Source organism: Microcaecilia unicolor, chromosome 6, assembly GCF_901765095.1.
Source record: "Microcaecilia unicolor chromosome 6, aMicUni1.1, whole genome shotgun sequence".
In the NCBI taxonomy this organism is placed as follows: Eukaryota; Metazoa; Chordata; class Amphibia; order Gymnophiona; family Siphonopidae; genus Microcaecilia; species Microcaecilia unicolor.
In genome coordinates this window covers 196,997,139-197,011,117 of record NC_044036.1, presented here as the reverse complement: position 1 = coordinate 197,011,117, position 13,979 = coordinate 196,997,139, and the positions used below count along the sequence as shown (strand labels likewise).

The window sequence follows — 13,979 nt, the reverse complement described above, 5'->3', positions numbered from 1 at the left end:
ATTGTCTGAGATTCTTGCCTGTTTCTAGTCTAGTCTTTGTGTACTGTATTGCTTGCTTCCCAGTCTTGTTTCTTGTTTGTATTTCTTTGTCTAGTTCTAGGTGGTCTGTGTTTCTTGTTTAGTGGCTGCCTGGCAGCTTTCAGTTCTGTCTCTTACCTGTCTGTGTTTCCTTTCTTAGTGGCTGCTTTGCAGCTTTTAGTCCTTGCTCTCAAGCCTGGCCATTTCCTGCCTAGTGTTGTATTGTCTGTCTGTGAGTCCTAGCCCAGTTTCCTGCCTTGCTGCCCATGTATATTCCCTTCCCCTTTGACCCTCAGTCCCTGTTCAGCCTAGTGGGTATCCAGTTCCTGCCCTGTCCGGTAAGTCCTGCCGGCCGCCTGCACCCAGGGGCTCAACTCCTGAGGAACGGCGGTCAAGTGCAGGTGAAGGCTAGCTGTTTCTGTCAGAGTTCTGCCTTGTCTCTGGTGTGGGGTGGTTTTGCCTGCCACTGCTGCTCCAGGGCAGTGGCCCAAGGGCTCACGAACCTAGTTTCTGCCTTGAAAACCTAACAATGCTGTTCAAAAGTACCATCCTAGAGGCCCAGGCCAAATATATTCCGCGAATTACAAAAGAAAAACGGAAGTCCAAAAGACAGCCGACGTGGTTGAAAAGTGAGGTGAAGGAAGCTATTAGGGCTAAAAGGAACGCCTTCAGAAAATGGAAGAAAGAACCGTCTGAAAATAACAAGAAACAACATAAGGAGTGTCAAAGCAAATGCAAGGCACAGATAAAGAAGGCCAAGAGGGATTACGAAAAAAAAAAATAGCATTAGAGGCAAAAAAACATAGTAAAAACCTGGAGGACGTAATGGGGCAGTTCAGCAAACTGAAGAGTAGCTAATCTCCTGGACCGGATGGTATACATCCTAGAGTACTGATAGAACTGAAAAATGAGCTTGCGAAGCTTCTGTTAGTGATATGCAATTTATCCTTAAAATCGGGCGTGGTACCGGAAGATTGGAGGGTGGCCAATGTAACGCTGATTTTTAAAAAAGGTTCCAGGGGAGATCCGGGAAATTATAGACCGGTAAGTCTGATCAAGTCAGCACGGCTTTAGTGAAGGGAAATCTTGCCTGAGCAATTTACTTCAATTCTTTGAAGGAGTAAACAAACATGTGGACAAAGGGGAGCCGGTTGATATTGTGTATCTGGATTTTCAAAAGGCGTTTGATAAGGTACCTCATGAAAGGCTACAGAGGAAATTGGAGGGTCATGGGGTAGGAGGAAATGTCCTATTGTGGATTAAAAACTGGTTGAAGGATAGAAACAGAGAGTGGGGTTAAATGGGCAGTATTCACAATGGAGAAGGGTAGTTAGTGGGGTTCCTCAGGGGTCAGTGCTAGGACCGCTGCTTTTTAATATATTTATAAATGAGTTAGAGATGGGAGTAACCAGCGAGGTAATTAAATTTGCTGATGACACAAAATTATTCAAAGTCGTTAACTCGCAAGAGGATTGTGAAAAATTACAGAAGGACCTTACAAGTCTGGGAGACTGGGCAGCTAAATGGCAGATTACGTTTAATGTGAACAAGTACAAGGTGATGCATGTGGGAAAGAGGAACCCGAATTATAGCTATGTCATGCAAGGTTCCACGTTAGGAGTCACGGACCAAGAAACGGATCTAGGTGTCGTCATTGATGATACGTTGAAACCTTCTGCTCAGTGTGCTGCTGCAGCTAAGAAAGCATCTCAAGAAAGATATAGCAGAATTGGAAAAGGTGCAGAGAAGGACGACTAAAATGATAGCGGGGATGGGACGACTTCCCTATGAAGAAAGACTAAGGAGGCTAGGGGTTTTCAGCTTGGAAAAGAGACGGCTGAGGGGAGACATGATAGAGGTATCTCTCTATATAAAAGGCACCACCAACGTTCTAAATGAAGCCTCCAGCCGGAAGTGTGAAGTGGTGTAGATATCCGGTTTCCCCATGAGTGTCTGCCCCACCCTCGCTCTCTCTGTAACACAACTCCTGAGTCCTGACAAATATAAACAGTGAAGGAAAACACAGCAGGAATCCAGTATAATTACCAAACACTGCTCTCCGAAACTTGGAGCGTCGCTCTCTCTGTAACACAGCACGAATCCTGACAAATACAAACAGTGAAAAACACAGCAGGAATCCTGTATAATTACCAAACACTGCTCTCCGAAACTGGGAGGGGGGAGGAAGGGGAGAGAGGGCAGAGGGGAGGGACAGCAGAGGGGAGGGGGAGACTCTCACTCTCTCTCTGTCACACACACACTCGCACATTCACTCTCTCTCTCAAACGTGCACACTCTGATAAAAACCTTGCTAGCGCCTGTTTCATTTGCATCAGAAACGGGCCTTTTTTACTAATATAAAATAATGAGTGGCGTGAAACAGGTGGATGAGAAGCGTCTGTTCACGCTTTCCAAAAATACTAGGACTAGGGGGCATGCGATGAAACTACAGTGTAGTAAATTTAAAACAAATCGGAGAAAATGTTTCTTCACCCAACGTATAATTAAACTCTGGAATTCGTTGCTGGAGAACGTGGTGAAGGCAGTTAGCTTGACGGAGTTTAAAAAGGGGTTAGACGGTTTCCTAAAGGACAAGTCCATAAACCACTACTAAATGGACTTGGGAAAAATCCACAATTCCAGAAATATCATGTATAGAATGTTTGTACGTTTGGGAAGCTTGCCAGGTGCCCTTGGCCTGGATTGGCCGCTGTCGTGGACAGGATACTGGGCTCGATGGACCCTTGGTCTTTTCCCAGTGTGGCATTACTTATGTGATTATGTTATATAGGTATTATTAGGAAAGGAATGGAAAACAAAAATGAGGATGTTATAATGCCTTGTATTGCTGCATGGTGCGACCACACTTCGAATATTGTGTTCAATTCTGGTCGCCGCATCTCAAAAAAGATATAGTGGAATTAGAAAAGGTGTAGAGAAGGGCAATGAAAATGATAACGGGGATGGGACGACTTCTCTATGAGAAAAGGCTAAAGCGGCTAGGGCTCTTCAGCTTGGAGAAAAGGCGGCTGAGGGGAGATATGATAGAGGTCTATAAAATAGTGAGTGGAGTTGAACGGGTAGATGTGAAGCGTCTGTTTACGCTTTCCAAAAATACTAGGACTGGGGGGCATGCGATGAAGCTACAATGTAGTAAATTTAAAACAAATCAGAGAAAAAATTTTTTCACTGAATGTGTAATTAAACTCAGAAATTCGTTGCCAGAGAATGTGGTAAAGGCGGTTAACTTAGCGGAGTTTAAAAAAGGTTTGGACAGCTTCCGAAAGGAAAAGTCCATAGACTGTTATTAAATGGACTTGGGGAAAATTCACTATTTCTGGGATAAGCAGTATAAAATGTTTTGTACTTTTTGGGGATCTTGCCAGGTATGTGTGACCTGGATTGGCCACTGTTGGAAACAGGATGCTGGGCTTGATGGACCTTTGGTCTTTCCCAGGATGGCAATTCTTATGTACTTATATATAGCACTGTCTTTTCATAGGTGGGTTAGGGCTGTTATGGGTGGTACGTTTTGTGTTCTAGGGCAGTGTTTCCCAAGTTGGTCCCAGAGTACCCTGTTGCCAGTCAGGTTTTCAGGATATCCACATTAAATATGCATGAAATTGATTTGCATATACTGCCTCCATTACATGCAAATCGTTTTCATGCAGATTCATTGTGGATAGCCTGAAAACCTGAATGGCAAAGTGTCTAGCCCTATTTGAAAGTAGGCTCAGCCACTCTGGGGCAAGGGCTGCCTTTGGTGGTCCTTGTCACCCAAAATAAAAATCCTAAAGACTAGTGGTCTAGTGGAAGAACAAATGGCTAGAAATGTAAGGAGGGGTGACAAAAATTTCTTCAAGTATATTAGTGAAAGGAAGAAGACTAAAAAGGGAATTGTGAGACTGAAAGATGCTGCAAACCGCTATGTAGATAATGATGAAGAAAAAGCAAATTTGCTAAATAGAAACTTTTGTTCTGTTTTCACAGAAGAAAATCCTGGAGAAGGACTGGGATTGACTGACAAAAGTATATATGAGAATGGAGTGGATATAGCACCATTCACAGAAGAGAGTGTTTATGAAAAACTTGAAAATCTAAAGGTGGACAAAGCCGTGGGACCGGACGGGATCCACCCCAGGATATTGAAGGAGCTCAGAGAGGTTCTGGCGAGTCCTCTTAAAGATTTGTTTAATAAATCCTTGGAGACGAGAGAGGTTCCATGGGATTGGAGAATAGCGGATATGGTCCCTCTTCACAAAAGTGGTGATAGGGAAGAAGCTGGAAACTACAGGCCGGTAAGCCTCACTTCGGTTAGTGGAAAAGTAATGGAAGCGATGCTGAAAGAAAGGATAGTGAATTTCCTGGAAGCCAATAAGTTGCAAGATCCGAGACAACATGGTTTTACCAAAGGTGAATCGTGTCCAATGAACCTCATTGAATTCTTTGACTGGGTGACCAGAGAATTGAATCATGGACATGCTGTAGACGTAATCTACTTAGATTTCAGCAAAGCTTTTGACACGGTTCCCCACAGGCAGGGCCGGTCCAACCCAGTAAGCAAGGTAAGCATGGCAGGAGGGCGCTGACCTCTGGAGGGCGCCGCCACGCCATGTTGACCCTCGCCGCTTACCTCAGCTCCCGGACCCCGACAGCAGTCCTGCCTTCGGTTTCCTGCTCCGGTACCCGCGCCGCCCTAGGGCATTTAAATCTTATATTTAAATTTACCTCCGACGTCGCAGCAGCTGCGCAGCATCAGTCTCTAGCTTTCCCTTCGCTCGTTCGTTCCCTTCTCAGTGTCCCGCCTTTGCAAGGAAATGAAGTCAGAAGAAGGCGGGACACTGAGGGAACGAACGAGCAAAGGGAAGGCTGGGAGACGTCAGCAGCAGCGCTTTCACTGACGCTGCACAGCTGCTGCGACGTCGGAGGTGAGTTTAAACACAAGATTTAAACCAGAGAAGAGGGCGGGCAGGTGGACATGGGAGCAGGAGGGCAGGGGAGAGAGGAGCATTGATCGATGGACATGGATGGGAGGGCAGGGCCCAGGGAGACAGGAGAAATTGCTGGACATGGAGGGGAGGGAGGAGAATTGCTGGATATGGATGGATGGATGGAGGGGGGCAGCCGGGGAGAGGAGAATTGCTGGATATGGATGGACAGATGGATGGAGGGCAGGGGAGTTGCTGGACATGGGTGGATGGAGGGGAGGGCAGGGAGAGAATTGTTGGACATAGATGGAGGGGAGGGAAGGGAAGACAGGTGTAATATTTTCAATGATGCTATGGCTAGTAAAAGGGGTGTGACTACTGTAGGGGCGGGGCCATAGTGATCCCGCCCCTGGATGGGTAGGGGCGCCGACTAATAGGCTGAAGGAAGGCGCCAGAAACCCTAGGACCGACCCTGCCCACAGGAGGCTCTTGAATAAACTTGACAGGCTGATGATAGGACCCAACGTAGTGAACTGGATTAGGAACTGGTTGACAGACAGACGCCAGAGAGTGGTGGTTAATGGAATTTGCTCAGATGAGGGAAAGATGAGTAGTGGAGTGCCTCAAGGATCGGTGCTGGGGCCGATTCTGTTCAATATATTTGTGAGTGACATTGCCAAAGGGTTAGAAGGTAAAGTTTGCCTTTTGCCGATGATACTAAGATTTGTAACAGAGTGGACACCCTGGAGGGAGTGGAAAACATGAAAAAGGATCTGCAGAAGCTAGAAGAATGGGCTAAGGTTTGGCAATTAAAATTCAATGCAAAGAAATGCAAAGTGATGCACTTAGGGAGTAGAAATCCACAGGAGACGTATGTGTTAGGCGGTGAGAGTCTGATATGTACAGACGGGAAGAGGGATCTTGGGGTGATAGTATCTGAGGATCTGAAGGCGACAAAACAGTGTGACAAGGCGGTGGCCATAGCTAGAAGGTTGCAAGGCTATATAGAGAGAGGTGTGACCAGCAGTAGAAAGGAGGTGTTGATGCCCCTGTATAAGTCGTTGGTGAGGCCCTACCTGGAGTATTGTGTTCTGTTTTGGAGGCCTTATCTTGCTAAGGATGTAAAAAGAATTGAAGCGGTGCAAAGAAAAGCTACAAAAATGGAATGGGATTTGCGTTACAAAACATATGAGGAGAGACTTGCTGACCTGAACATGTATACCCTGGAGGAAAGGAGAAACAGGGGTGATATGATACAGACGTTCAATTATTTGAAAGGTATTAATCCTCAAACAAACCTTTTCCGTAGATGGGAAGGCGGTGGAACTAGAGGACATGAAATGAGATTGAAGGGGGACAGACTCAAGAAAAATGTCAGGACATATTTTTTCACAGAGAGAGTGGTGGATACTTGGAATGCCCTCCCGCAGGAGGTGGTGGAGATGAAAACGGTAACAGAATTCAAAAATGCGTGGGATAAACGTAAAGGAATCCTGTTGGATCCTCAGAAGGTTAGCAGAGATTGGGAGGCGGGGCTAGTGCTGGTCAGACTTCTACAGTCTGTGCCCTGAAAATGGCAGATACAAATCAAGGTCAGTTATACACATAAAGTAACACATATGAGTTTATCTTGTGGGCAGACTGGATGAACCGTACAGGTCTTTCTCTGCCGTCATCTACTATGTTACTATGTATGTTACATCCTGTAGAGTCACCACACAAACAAAAGCCCATCTGATGTAAACAAGGTGTCTAGCAGTGGAAGGAATGTGCGTGGTATTCCTGAGGTGATGGTCACGATTTGAATATTTTTACTTTGTAGTTAAGAAGACAGGTTGCCTGCTCTGGCCAGTCCAGGGACCTCTTCTGCGTCCTGCCTCCTGATGTAACTTACTGTTTCCTTGTTGGCAGGACGCAACAGAGACAGCCGCAACAGCCCTTGAGCATCCAGGCATCCAGGCCAAAGTTTCAGCCTGCCTGTCCGACATTGCTGCCTGGATGTCTCACCGCCATCTGCAGCTAAACATGACCAAGACTGAGCTCCTTATCTTTCCACCTAAACCAACCTCTCCTCTCCCCCCATTCTCTATTTCTGTGGATAACACACTCATCCTTCCTGTCTCATCAGCACGCAACTTTGGGGTCATCTTCGACTCCTCCTTCTCTTCACATATTCAACAGACTGCTAAAACCTGTCGTTTCTTCCTCTATAACATCACTAAAATTCGCCCTTTCCTTTCTAAGTACGCAACCAGAACCCTCATCCACACTCTTATCACCTCCCGCTTAGACTACTGCAACATGCGTCCCAAGGGTGTCCCACTTAACCATCTCTCTCCTCTTCAATCTGTTCGAATTTCGGCTGCACACCTAATATTCCGCCAATGTCATTATGCTCATATTACCCCTCTCCTCAAGTCACTTCATTGGCTCCCTATCCGTTTCCACATACAGTTCAAACTCCTCTTACTGACTTATAAATGCATTCACTCTGCAGCTCCTCAGTACCTCTCCATGCTCATCTCTCCCTACACCCCTCCCCATGAACTCCGTTTGCTGGGTAATCTCTCTTATCTTGCACCCTTCTCCTCCACCGCTAACTCCAGAACTCCGTTCCTTTATCTTGCCGCACCATATGCCTGGAATAGACTTCCTGAGCCAGTACGTCAAGCCTCATCTCTGGCCATCTTCAAATCTAAGCTAAAAACCCACCTTTTTGATGCTGCTTTTAACTCCTAACCCCCACTCACCCGTTCAGAACCCTCACCTTATCCTCACTTCAACTGTCTCTTATCCCTTATATGTCCTGTCTGTCCTAACCCTTATCCCTTACCTGTCCTGTCTGTCTGTCCTAATTAGATTGTAAGCTGTGTAAAGCAGGGACTGTATCTCCATGTTCAAGTGTAAAGCGCTGCGTACGTCCAGTAGCGCTATAGAAATGATAAGTAGTAGTAGTTGAGCAACAACACAGACACTGCTGTCTAGCTGACACCAGCCGGCGCTTATTTTATAAAAGTCTGCTCCCCCTGAGATCAAAACCTGGCTACACCTCTGGTAGTAGTAGTAGCCAGTCGGACCACTCAGACACACAAAGATATAGCTTAAACAAAGTTTTCTTTTCCATTATATACACCCTCTCTTTCCTTCATCTTACCTCCACACATTCTCACTCTTCCACCTATCTCTTCCCATTATATTTCTCTCTCACCCCAGCTCATCACCCAAATACACTTTCTTCCGTAACACTGTCTTGAAAGCTCCTTCACCCCCCCCCCCCCCCCCCCCATTTCCCCCAACCCATCCCAGCTTCACTTATCTCTTCTGTCAGGCAGTCTCTATCATCCTGTCTCCACCTGCATCCCCTCTAAGCTGACCTTCCTCACCTTCTCCAGAAGCTTGCTGCTAGTGCCTCCTCTGGTTTCATATGACACACTTGCAGAGTTCTCACATCCTTGTAGGGTAAGCACAGAGTTTGGGCACACTGCAGCTCAATCTCATCGAGAGCCATGCAGTGCCAGAAGACAACAGAATAGCTGTTGCAGAGGCATCACTGGTTGCAAGTCTGCAGAGAAGGAAGGAAAGAGTGTGTACTGGGGGAACAGAATCAAGGAGCAATACTTAGGGTTGATGGAATCCACCACTGGTTTCCAGTGAAGAACACTGGTATGAGTGACAAAAGTGATACGCTAGGAAACCCTTCCTTTCATGAGGGAGCAGGGATTAAAAACCCTATATTTAAAATAAAGGCAAAGATAGTGCACTGGGCTTGAGACAGATATAATCTGTTACCTTCCCATGCCCACAGATTTTTTTTTAAGCAAGCTTCTAGGAAACAGTTCACTTTTTTGGTTTTGGCTTGCAGCTTTTTGTTTCCTGTGACCTCTGTAGCCACCACACATCCAGCACTAGGCATCCCCTGTGGTTGACCTGTTGCAGTACAGGCTTTTCCTACCACCTAATTGACGAGGTCAGGACCTAAGCCATCATGCCACCACTACAGCTGTCTACAAGTTAAGAACTCTCTCCCCATTATTACCCCTCTCCAGATACAGAGAGACTACTGAGGCCATCTGCTTTGTTTGTCAAAACACACAGACCTTTGCATGCTGCTGCACAAGCATTGGAACAGCATCTGCCAACTTGAAAGAAAATGGTGTAAATCTCACCTAGATCTGCAACTTGAAAGAAAATGGAGTAAATCTCAACTAGATGAAGACAGGCTTAACTGTAAGAAACACATGGCAATGTACCACCAGGCCTTAACAGCCAAAAAACAATATTTCTCTCAACACATTGATCAAGCTGCATATTCAACCGTGCAATTATTTAAAATAGTAAACAGCCTACTGCAAATCTCACAACAGAACCAGCCTTCCCAGTCACAACTAACCAGCAATGATTTTGCCACATGCATTGCCAACAAAATTAAAGGACCTATGTACAGTCCCATCAAAACTCTCATCAGCTAATGAGGATAACACTCCCTGTCCCCCATCATGCACAGCCATCTGGTCTCATTTAACCAGGTCACAGAGGAAGCTCTTGAAAAATTTCTGAAAGGTCTATGGCTGACAACCTGCCCTCTTGACCCGTGCCCAGCAAAGATAGTACAGTGAGCAAGCACAAGCCTCATTGAAGGGGCCACAAAAATTGTTAATGCCTCTATTGTGGAAGGGTAGCTGCCAACAACACTAACTTGTGCTTCCAGAGAAATAGAGCAATCGATTTGGACACCTAAGATTTTAATAGTTGGGGAAAACAAAAAATCAACCTGATTGATGGTAATCATCTTAGGAGTTTGTTCTGGCCTTGAATTAAAACACATAAATTTAGTTTTCTCCGTATTCATTTTTAACTTGTGAGCATACATCCATTTTTCTAACAAGTCAATGCATTGTTGGACCCTAAGCACATCCATGTTGAGAACTAATTGAATAGGAATTAACACTGCGATATCATCAATGTAAATGTAATGGAGAAAGCCATTCCTGTCTAACAATGAACTTAAAGACCACAGCAAAACATTAAATAATACTAGAAAAAGAGGAGATCCCTACAGAACCCCACAAGTATTACGCCAATTAAAGGAGAAATCTGTGTGCAACTTATCCCTAAACAACCTACTTAGACCAGTTCCTCATGTCTTGTTTAACTGTACAAAGATTTTGCCTTGAGTTTAGTCACCCATCTATTTATCCCAATTGAGTCTGTACTACCCACCTTGTTCCTATCTGCACTTGGCCCCTCAGCTACATAGAAAAGCATTTGTATCGTATCTGTGCTATTTGAATGTTCTATTGTCTTGCTTATTAGGTGTTTCATTCGTAGTATGCTGAGATTTTATTATATCTGTATTATTTGAATATATTCCATGCTGTCTATTATGGTATTGTTTGTATTATACTGACATCATATTTCCAAGTTTACCTTATTTATTGTATTTGTTTCTGTTTGGTCATTTTGCTATTATGCTGTAAACAAAATTGTAAGTTTTATGTTAAACTGGACCTGCTGTTATTTATAGCATTTATATCCCACATTTTCCCACCCGCGGGCAGGCCCAATGTGGCTTACAACAGTAAAGGGCTGAAAAGGCATACATTAATTTGGCATAAACAATCAGGTACATGGAGTTACACCATCTTGGGTGAATCTGCTCTTACAGGCAGTTAATAAATCCCAATAAATAAATAAAAGGCATTTCTGTCACTCCCTACGTTCCTTATGTTTCTGTTTAGGGTTTGATTATTCTCCTGCCTCAAACCCCTTTCCTTATTGTACGAACATTTGTAACCTAGCCTCCTTATGTGGTTCTCCCATTTTGTCCTTCTCAATGTCTATCCTTTTAATTTAATGTTTGTAAACCACTTAGCTGTTTAATGATTTTGCTGTGTATTAAATAAAGTTAAACTTGAACCTTGAAAAGGAGTTTGATAACTTTACTCTGAGTTGCAACAGCATCTGCCTGAAAAAAGGAGTTTAATAACATTGCTCTGAAGAAGTAGAAGCTGTGTCTTAGACTTGTTGCTGTGACTTGAGTGAACAGTATCTGTTTTGACATTATATGACCCTGATGTAGGCCATTTGGGAGAAACTTGGCCACATTCATAGGAGCCAACTTTTAAAAATTATTGGGGGTGCTAAGCCCAATGGAAATAACCCCTCCTTGGACACATACAAGGAATTTTCTCAATATTGGGGGTGCTCAAGCACCCACAGAGTCGGCTCCTGACACAATTTCTAAATTGAATAAATTTTGTTCGTTACCTCTGGATCTCTGGATTCTTGATGCTTTTCTCTTTAGGTTTTGTCACAACACACAATCCAGAGAGTCTAATGGACACCTACAGTACAGCCTGGACTGCATTGTACAGTGGCAGAAGAGTAATTATTATGTACAATATGTTGTCTGTGTATACTGAATGTGAGTATATTCTGTTACAGCTATGAGGACCCCACTGCCCTGGATGGTGGAGAGGATGGGATGCAGATCATCACAGGGATCCTGTCTAACACACCTCATTTCCTGAAGCTTTATGGGTAAAAAATTTTCCCTTGGTGCAGATTTGCCCAAAGCAGTTAAAACATGGTAAAATAAGGTTTGTTTTTTCACAGAATCCATTTGGACTTCCTTGCAATTCTGTATATCACACCATCAGCTAATCCATGCCAATGGGTTCTGTAGGCATGTTGGGGGTCAGAAAATCATTCAGATCAGTCATTTCTCTGGACTTGTTTGCTAAAAGTATAATGCACTTATATATATATTTCTCCGAGGACAAGCAGGCTGCTTGTTCTCACTGATGGGTGATGTCCACGGCAGCCCCTCCAATCGGAACACTTTCTAGCAAAGTCCTTTGCTAGTCCTCGCGCGCCGATGCACACCGCGTATGCGCGGCCGTCTTCCCGCCCGAACCGGCTCGTGCCGGCCAGTCTTCTTTTGTCCGCGCTCGGTACGGTCGTGTTTCGTTGTTCGCGCCCCAAAGTTGACCTCGCGCGTCGTTTATCGACTTCGTTCTAAAAAAAAAAAAAAAGGTGTCGGAAGGAGACCTTTATGGTTTTCTCCCTTCCCGTACTTCCAGTCTTTGCCCCGGTAAGTTTTCTTTCGTCGTCGGGGTAGGCCCTATTAGGCCTCGGTCGAAGTTTTTCTTCCCCCTATTTTTGCGGTGCCATTTTCGCCATTTCGAGTTTTGATCTCGCCGGCACGATTTTTCCGCCCATGACATCGAAGTCTTCCAGCGGCTTCAAGAAGTGCACCCAGTGCGCCCGGGTAATCTCGCTCACTGACAGGCACGCGTCGTGTCTTCAGTGTCTGGGGGCTGGGCACCGCCCTCAGGCCTGTAGTCTGTGTTCCCTTTTACAAAAGCGGACTCAGGTAGCGAGATTAGCCCAGTGGAACATTTTGTTCTCGGGCTCTTCGTCGGCATCAGCACCGGGAGTATCGACTGCTTCGACGTCGTCGGCGCCTGGACCTTCATCTTCGCCCCCGATTGCATCGAGTGCATCAAGGCATCGGCCCTCTGCATCGGGGCGACATCGGAAGGCTGCGTCGGCGTCGGTGGTATCGAGACCTCCTCGTCTGCTGATGTCGTTGGACGGTGGTGTTTCGTCTGGAGTGCAGGTGAGGGCTGTCCATTCCCCTGCGGGTGGCGGTGAGCCTTCGGGTGGGTCTTTCCCCATCCCGAGGGCTCCTGCGGTACAGCCCCCCCGAGACCGACCTCCTTCGGTCTCGGCCCCGAGGAAGCGACGGCTGGATTCTACGTCCTCCTCGTCTGTGCCGGGAAGCTCCGGTGACATGCTTCGTCCCAAGAAGTCGAAGAAGCATCGTCACTGGTCCCCTTCCCGTGTCGGCACCGAGAGCTCTGGGTCGCCGAGGGAGTCGGCACCCAGTAGGCATCGGCACCGAGAGGACCGCTCGCCCTCTGTTCAAGAGGTGTCGATGCGCTCCCCTTTGGAGAGCCCGGAACAGCCTCCACACCCGGAACAGACTCTGACATCGACGCCTGCATCGGCTTCCATGCCTTTTTCTACAGCCGCTCTGAACGAGAGTCTCCGGGCCGTTCTCCCAGAGATCCTGGGAGAGCTGTTGCGCCCTACCCCTCCGGTACCGGGGGTGCTTGCGCCACCGGTACCGTCGAGCGAGGCGCCGGCTGGCCCATTGCCCGGGGTGAGGTCTCCGGCGTCGGTGCCGCGTGCGGTACCGACTGCGGTAGCCTCCCAGGAAGGCTCCCCGGCTACGTCGGCGGAGGGAGCTTCGCCGGTGCGGACGAGGGAGTCTACCTCTCGACGCTCCCACTGTGGCCATGGTTCCACGGAGTCGAGCCGGGCACGGTTGCAGACACAGGTCCGTGAACTTGTGTCTGACACCGATGGTGAGGCCTCGTGGGAAGAAGAAGAAGACATCAGATATTTCTCTGACGAGGAGTCTGAGGGTCTCCCTTCTGATCCCACTCCCTCTCCTGAAAGACAGCTTTCTCCCCCCGAGAGTCTGTCTTTCGCTTCCTTTGTCTGGGAGATGTCTACGGCCATCCCCTTCCCGGTAGTTGTGGAGGACGAGCCCAGGGCTGAAATGTTTGAGCTCCTGGACTATCCTTCTCCACCTAAGGAAGCGTCCACAGTACCCATGCATCATGTCCTCAAAAAGACATTGCTGGCGAACTGGACCAAGCCATTAAGTAATCCCCACATCCCCAAGAAGATTGAGTCCCAGTACCGAATCCATGGGGACCCAGAGCTGATGCGCACTCAGTTGCCTCACGACTCTGGAGTTGTGGATTTGGCCCTAAAGAAGGCCAAGAGTTCTAGGGAGCATGCTTCGGCGCCCCCGGGCAAGGACTCTAGAACCTTGGACTCCTTTGGGAGGAAGGCCTACCATTCTTCTATGCTCGTGGCCAAAATTCAGTCGTACCAGCCCTACACGAGCATACACATGCGGAACAATGTGCGGCAGTTGGCGGGCTTGGCGGATAAGCTCCCCCCTGAGCAAGCCAAGCCATTTCAGGAGGTGGTCAGGCAGCTGAAGGCGTGCAGAAA

General features: G+C 46.8%; 1 protein-coding gene across 2 annotated transcripts in view; it reads left to right on the top strand.

Annotated features, from left to right (window-relative positions):
- Positions 1 to 13,979, top strand: part of HEMK1 (HemK methyltransferase family member 1) — a 182,936-nt gene that overhangs the window by 157,751 nt on the left and 11,206 nt on the right. For both annotated transcript variants that reach the window (XM_030207211.1, XM_030207212.1), the window contains exon 9: positions 11,391 to 11,486. In XM_030207211.1, coding sequence (XP_030063071.1) covers positions 11,391 to 11,486 — 96 coding nt within the window. The remainder of the gene's footprint in view (positions 1 to 11,390; positions 11,487 to 13,979) is intronic.